General features: G+C 38.8%; 1 protein-coding gene across 1 annotated transcript; it reads right to left on the reverse strand.

Annotated features, from left to right (window-relative positions):
- Positions 1–3,291: 3,291 nt before the first annotated feature.
- Positions 3,292–7,284, reverse strand: LOC140836887 (LRR receptor-like serine/threonine-protein kinase RGI3). Its single transcript, XM_073202753.1, has 2 exons — positions 4,314–7,284; positions 3,292–4,118 (listed from the first exon to the last, which is right to left on the reverse strand). Exons 1-2 carry the CDS (start codon positions 7,141–7,143, stop codon positions 3,664–3,666), a joined length of 3,285 nt encoding a protein of 1,094 aa, XP_073058854.1. The 5' UTR covers positions 7,144–7,284; the 3' UTR covers positions 3,292–3,663.
- Between the last annotated feature and the right edge of the window lie 204 nt (positions 7,285–7,488).

A 7,488-nucleotide genomic window follows, 5' to 3' on the forward strand; every position in this document is an offset into this window, starting at 1 on the left:
CTTGAGCTTTAGAAGCTACAGAATGCTGGTGGGCTGCTGCTGCTTCTTAAGTAATTTTTCCTAAAAAAATTTATGATTATTATTTGCTTATTTATTAATAATATATCTATACGAATTGTATTTGTTAAGAAGCATCCGCGTTTGTTCAAAAGAGAGACGTCCGCATAAAATACACTTTGCAAGATTAATTTAAGTGAAATATAAACAATACGATCGAGAAAATTATTGAACAAAGCAGAAGGCATCGCATGCATATGTTCCATCGTGTATTTCTATATATATAATATAATATAATTATCTGATCATATACAATGAAGTAATTTAAACAATAAAAAGTAAATCAATACAATGATTTATATAACCTACTTGACGCATAAAGTAAACAATCTTCAGCTTGAGCAGTTGTCTTGTAGATCAAGAAGATATCAACCCGAAACGGAAGATGAAGATATTGATTGATAACCTTTGATCATGAAACTGAAGGAGAAGATGCCAATTGATAACCTCTATTATGAAATTGAAGAATAAGATACGATTTATACAAATCAAAGGATGTAGAAGATGACATAGATTTGGAAAGTGATGGTTATTTTGATTTTTGACATTTCATTGATCACATTTTCAAATATTTTATATTTACTTTGTTGAAATTATTTTGTTATTATCATTTTTCATAAAGCGTTTTTTGCGCCTTGCGCTTTTAAAGGCTATCGATTTGATGTCTAAAAATCTCTTGAACGGGGGATTCCAATGGAGAGTAGGTATCTTGTGAGACGGTCTCACGAATCTTTATTTGTGAGACAGGTCAACCCTACCGATATTCACAATAAAATAATACTCTTAGCATAAAAAATAATATTTTTTCATGGATGACTCAAATAAGATATCTGTCTCACAAAATATGACTCGTAAGACTTTTTGTCTCCAATGGATTATGAATGCTTAGCTTAGATCTTTCCTACTTCCATAACACTTTCAAGAAAGAAAAATAAAAATTCACCAATAGTGTCACTAATCTGTTACTGGATTATTGATGGTGTAGTTATTACTTGTGCAAGCTACACAATCAGGCCTTTTATGAGAAATATAACAATTTTCCAAGAAAACCCAAAAACTCATGGCTTAATCAACTTGCATAAATGTGGCTGTTCCTTGACATTTGCTATTTACTGAGAAATATTTCATGTCGGAATGTGCTTCGCCCTACTCCATCCTCCTAAATGCATGTTTGTGTTAATTTCTGTATATGGGGCCATCTTTTTCATGCAACGTGCATGGTGTTTTAAGCTAGGGAATGGTGATTTTTTGTGTGGGAAGAATGGAAGAAATAAAGGTGCCAGTGTTGCATTTTTAAGCTCTGAACTTAGTGTTGCTTTGCTAATGGAGACCGTTGACAAAATATATGATCTAAGTTGAGGAGTTGCGCAATCTATCTGTAGAATAAATGGGAGAAACATTAAGGAAAACTGCAAATGTCATTTCCATTAACACATGGATTAGAAGAAGTCGGTACTCGAATTTATTTTCTCGGGTTGCTATTTTAACTTTGAATTGATTTCTTCAATTCTTAACTCAACCTTTTGGCATAGTGATCAAATGTTCTCGTTTTACTACGAAATATTAAATAGCTCCCTTTGAAAAGCAGTAGTTCTTGGACTCGAGGTTATGGTTTTCGAGTGTGTTGCACATAGATTAAGAGTGAGGGGCATTAGGTATGTGTTATTATGCCCCTATTGTTTTGCCTGTCGATGTCCACTTGAGGAACGTGGGGCTTGAAACTGTATAAGCCATAGTAAATTACCCCACCCCAGGATTCAATTTTCCGAATGCTAAAATACCGAGATACTGGATTCGTAGCTTATTATTCCATCTTTATCATCTTCTGGTTATCTAGACATTTTTTCCTGTTCTAGTAAATTTATCCTTAAACTCAAGTCCTAGAAGTTACAGCCTTGATTATTTAAGCAAGGGAACATTTTCCGATGATGGGATTGTCATTTCTCAACTAGGAACTATTCAAGAAAGGAGTGAATGAGGTAGATACGGAGAAGGCAATGAAACCAGAATTTGAGAATGATGGTAGCCAGTGAAGATCAAGATTCAGGCCTTGCAATGTCTAAGCTATCTATTGATCAACTTTTTGTCCAGGCCTCCAAGCAATGAATGCGGGAACCCAAGGGCCATATTCTTCCCCAATATAACGATCAACTTTACGAAGATCTCATTGTATTCCGGAAGCACAAGGAGATTTTACTAGTTTGTGTCAATTAGACGGTCTAATCACATTCGCTCTCCTAGCTCTCGTCTCTCAGTGTCAGTGTCAGTCAGGCCGTACCTTGTGAAACACGGAAATCAAGAATCATCCGGTGGCTTCAATATCGTGGATATAGTTGGAGTGTTACTAAATTTATCTTGAAGAAGTTAGAATCTTAATGTCCTTCATAGAGTCCTCAATGTTTATAAGCCACTTAATATAGATGCACTAAAAATCGACTCCATGTTGGGTCAATATCTCGATGTTCTCTGTCTACCTGATGCAGTTGACCATGAAAAGAATGTGATTTTGGACGAAAATAACAGTTGGTCGAGGGCTATTGGAAGAAAGGTCACTGTCGTTTCTTGGAGACTAGACATCCAATGCAAGTTGTCAGAGCTTACAAAAGTCTGTATAGTTTTCTTTACAATTAGTTTGACCCAATCGTTTGCAAGGAGATTACAAAACACGTGGTCTCTTTATAATCATTGGATCAACACTTGGGGTATTACCCAACGGTAGGGTGGTCGAATAAATCTTCTCTTTACCATGAATTTGTGTATCAGTCAACCCCGGTTAAGGGTTTTGTGCCTGTAATGCATGTGCTCATTCTTATGGTCATGGCCCATGAAAAGGGATTGATTTATATATACATTTAAAATTGCAAGATGCATAGGATCTGAGTGCAGTTGAGTTGGTATTCTCAATTCTGATTTCTGGTTGAAAAAGATGTGCTTTGTCCCTTCTTTACCTACTCATTTATGGCTTTTTAATAATGTTCATGACATTTAATACCTTTATATGTGCATGAACTAGCATGTGGATCTATATATACATCGACATGTTTAGTTTGGTGGAGGAAAAGTGGTTGAAGCACCAAGTGGTTATGAGGTAGTCAAAGATATAGCAAATAATTGTGTATTTCAAAAAATTTCAAACTAGTAAAACTGTTCCAAAGTCAATGTCATGGTTATGTTTTGCATTATAACAAGAGTTAGTACTATTTTTGTCAACAGGACAAAAATTTGTCACTTATTTTATAGGATTGTTTACAAGGATACATAAATGTCCCAGATTCATATCTTAGTTTATCACATAAACACGGGATATAGCTAAGGACCAGGGGACCATAACAGCAGAGCTTGAAAGCTCGGTTGGCTCCGGAGTAGAAACTCAGGATCTTACTAACTTACTTGCCTTAAATGCCTATTTTAGAAAATACACAACACAATCATTGTTTTTGCCTATATTTGTATGTCACATTTACTCACTAGTACCAGGGGCATAAATTGATTTTCCACTTGAAATGCATTCCTCAATTAACTACGAGTTATATCGGACCGTGCTATTAACAACAGAAAGCTTCTGTTACAGTTGAGCTGAAAATGTAGTATACCGACTTTTCTTGTTTAAACAGATTCATCAGAGAATTCAAAAGAGCAACTAGAGGAGCCTTGCAAAACCACGTTCTTGGTACTAGGAGACCTATGATTGCCCGATATATTTCCTTTCAGCAAGTCGGTGTCCGTTCTCACAGGGTCCGCATGCCGGATTTCTTCGAGCATGGCCACAATATCTTTCATCATAGGACGATCATCAGGACGTGCCCCAAGGCACAGAAATGAAACAGCCAATGTCTGTAGCATTTCATGCATCTGAGGGTCAGCTCTGCCCCTTAGCTTTGGGTCCAAAATATCAACTGGGTCGTGCTTACTGTGCAAGTGTTCTCGAACCCATTGAACCAAATGCGCACCACCTGGCAACGTTGGGTCTAAAGGGTGCCTTCCTGTCAGAACCTCTAAGAGAACAACCCCAAAACTGTACACATCACTCTTTTCCATGATACATTGCATTGAAGCATGTTCTGTGAGACAAAACGACACAAATTCAAGTCAATTAACAAGATAATTGAATAAGGTGGCAGAGCTAGAAGTTTCGAACGGGGAAACAAAATCTTGTTATTCTATATGTACAAATGAAAATATATTAGCTTCCATGAAACTTTAAAAGATGGAAAATGGTATCGTTAAATCAAGAAACGAGTTTCAAGTATATCTACCAGGTGCGATGTAACCATAAGAACCAGCTAAATGAGGTCTCTGGCTCTGTTTTAAAGTATCTCTAATATCTGTTTCTCTATTTAAAAGTCTTGCTAGACCAAAATCAGCAAGATACGGCTCCATTTGACGGCCTAATAGTACATTCATGGCTTTTACATCACCATGTATGATCGGTGGAACACAGTCATGATGCAAATATGCAAGAGCATGTGCAATTCCCAGTATTACATCGTATCTAGCTTCCCAGTCTGCCCGTCCCTTGCCAGCTCCATGAAGAAGTGAACTCAAGCTCCCATTAGGTAGGTAATCGTAGAATAAAAGTTTCAGTGTCGTGTTTGAACCCCAGCCCAGAAGCCGGACAATGTTCTTATGTCTGATTGAACCAAGAGTCCGAATTTCAGAATCAAATGCTCCTGATTCTTCGGATGACCACATCTTTTTCACGGCTAGAGTCGCTCCACTAGGAACTGTAACCTTGTACACAACCCCGGAGCTTCCAGTCCCAATGACATTAGATGACGTGAGGTTTCGTGTAATGTCATCAACTGAGAACTCCATCTTTTGATACAAAGTCATCTCCCAAGTGTCCTTTTCAATAGATTTATTCTTAGCCACTTGGGAGCGTACTAGCAGGTAAATAGCGAGCAGCGCAAGCACTGCACTGGTGCTGACAAGAATCGGCATCGCTATCTTCATGGTGGGTTTATCATGGCCATAAGTACCAACAGAGGGGATAACTCCACCAGAGATGTGGAGATTTTTGTTACCTGCAAGGTCACTGAAAGGCAGCTTCCGGAAGAACGGGGTGTTAGGCAAATCACCTGAGAAATCGTTGAACGACACATTGAGGGACACGAGGTTTTGAAGGTTTTTGAGAATTTCAAGGGTTCCAGAAAGTTTGTTGTAGGAAAGGTCGAGAACTGCTAATTTGCCAAGATTTGAAAATTCGTCTGGTATCACACCAGTGAATTGATTATTGCTGAGGTTTAGAGCGATTTCCAGTGATGGAAGTCTGCCCAGTTCTTTCGGTATATCACCGAAAAAACCATTGCTCCCAAGATCAACTAGTTGTAGCTTATTGCAGGACATGATTGCAGATGGGATACTGCCAACTAGTTGGTTGTTCCCGAGATTGAGTTTGGTTATTTTCGTTAAGTAACCGATGCTAGGAGTTAGGTTGCCAGTTAACCTGTTGTCTGAAATGTCCACAAACTGCAGACTTTTCGGGAGGGTATCAGGTAAAGGGCCGGTAAGAGCGTTTGAGTGAAGATCAAGGAACTCGAGGTTTTCACAGCCAGAAATGGAAGGAGGAATGCCGCCTTCAAGATGATTGTTGCTCATATCAAGAAAATTTAAAATTTTCAACCCTCCGATTTCCAATGGAACAGTACCCCCCAACATGTTGTCACTTATTCTGAATCTGTACAAATTCGTACAGTTTCCTATATCAGGCGGTATAAAACCCGAAAGATTGTTGGAGATGAGGAGCAGTTTTGTCAGATTTGTCAACTTAAAAATCTGTTTTGGGATCGGACCAAAGAGCTGATTGTAAGAAAGATCAAGAGCCTGGAGATTCACACACTGAGATAAAGATTCAGGAATCATGCCTGTTAAGTTATTCTTCCAGGCGAAAAACAGGTTCAAGCTGGTTAATTCGCCAATCTGAACCGGGATTTCTCCATAAAATTGGTTATTGTCGACTTCAAGATGAGTCAGAGCACCACATTTGGATATCTCAGAAGGTATAGTACCGGATAGCTGGTTGACACTAAACTGCAGTTCCTGGAGCTCCAAAAGATTCCCAACACTTGTTGGTACGCTCCCTGTCAATAGATTCTCCGACAAATCTACAACCCTTAAACCGCTGCAGCTTCCAAGCTCGAATGGAATTGTTCCGACCATACTGTTCTGCCATAACAGTAGATTCCTAAGCATTTTGAGTCCCCCTATCTGTCTTGGAATCGAACCTGTGATCGAATTCTGATACAAATACAGGTTCTGCAAGTCGCTGCAGTTTCCAATCTCTTCAGGGATTGAACCAGACAGCATAGATGTATACATTGCTATTGTTTGAAGCTTTTTAAGCATCCCAATTGACGCCGGCAAACTCCCAGAAATGCCGGTTTCTGCGAGGCCAAGAATAACCAAGTTGCTGCAGTTGCCAATCTCCCAAGGCAATTCACCCTCCAGATTCTGATTGCCCCCAGCTCTGAATGCCTCAAGATTTCTCAAATTCCCTACAGTCCTGGGAACCTCGCCGCTGAGCTTGTTGTCAAAGAACATAAGATTCTTAATCATAGTGAGATTCCCAATCTCCGTAGGGATGCCACCTGTCAACAGATTTGTGTCGACGGACAAGTCTTGAAGCTTATTCAACCTGCAAATTTCAACCGGAATCTCCCCGACAATGGAGTTATCGCTGATATCAATCATAACCAGCTCAAGATAATCTCCAAACTCTTTCGGGATCGTGCCAGTTAGATTCGCGGACGAAAGAACCAGAGTATTCAGTAACCTGAGTGACTGGAAATTTGAAGGCAATGGACCCTGCAAGTCTATTGATTGCAAGATAATCTTCACCACGTCGCCATTGGAGTTGCAGTGTATGCCATACCAAGTACAGGGACTTTGGTCTAAAGCACTCCAATCCGAAAGAGCCTTCGAAGAATCATTCAATCCTTTCTTCCATGTCAACAGAGCTAGACCCTGCTCATCATTAATGGCGGAACAAGAAGTGAAGAGAAGCATAGAGGTGGATACAAAGAGAGAGGTGAAAGAGAAGAAGAGATGAAGAAAAGTGGAGGGATGGTTTCTTGAGGGTGCAGCCATTGCTGCTGCAAAGAGAGAAAGTGGAGGCTAGGATCAGTTCTTCGGGATTGTCGAGGGGGGAAACCCCATGTTTCGTTTATAGATTGAAAGAAGAAGATTTGGATCCAAATCCACTTTTTTATTTTTCTATTACTAAATTGTTTTGGTATTTTGCTATTAGGTGAAGAAGGTGATGCATTCCCCATTTAGGTTCTTTTGGTTTTTTAATTCAAACTAGCAAGAAGCACGTGCGATGCACGTAAATATTAATTATTTAATAAAAATTAAAATTTGATATTTTTTAAAAATAATTTGATTCATTTTTTTATTTATATTGATTTAGTCTTTTGTCATATTAGACGAATA

The sequence above is a fragment of the Primulina eburnea genome, chromosome 7 (assembly GCF_022965805.1).
Source record: "Primulina eburnea isolate SZY01 chromosome 7, ASM2296580v1, whole genome shotgun sequence".
Classification (NCBI taxonomy): Eukaryota; Viridiplantae; Streptophyta; class Magnoliopsida; order Lamiales; family Gesneriaceae; genus Primulina; species Primulina eburnea.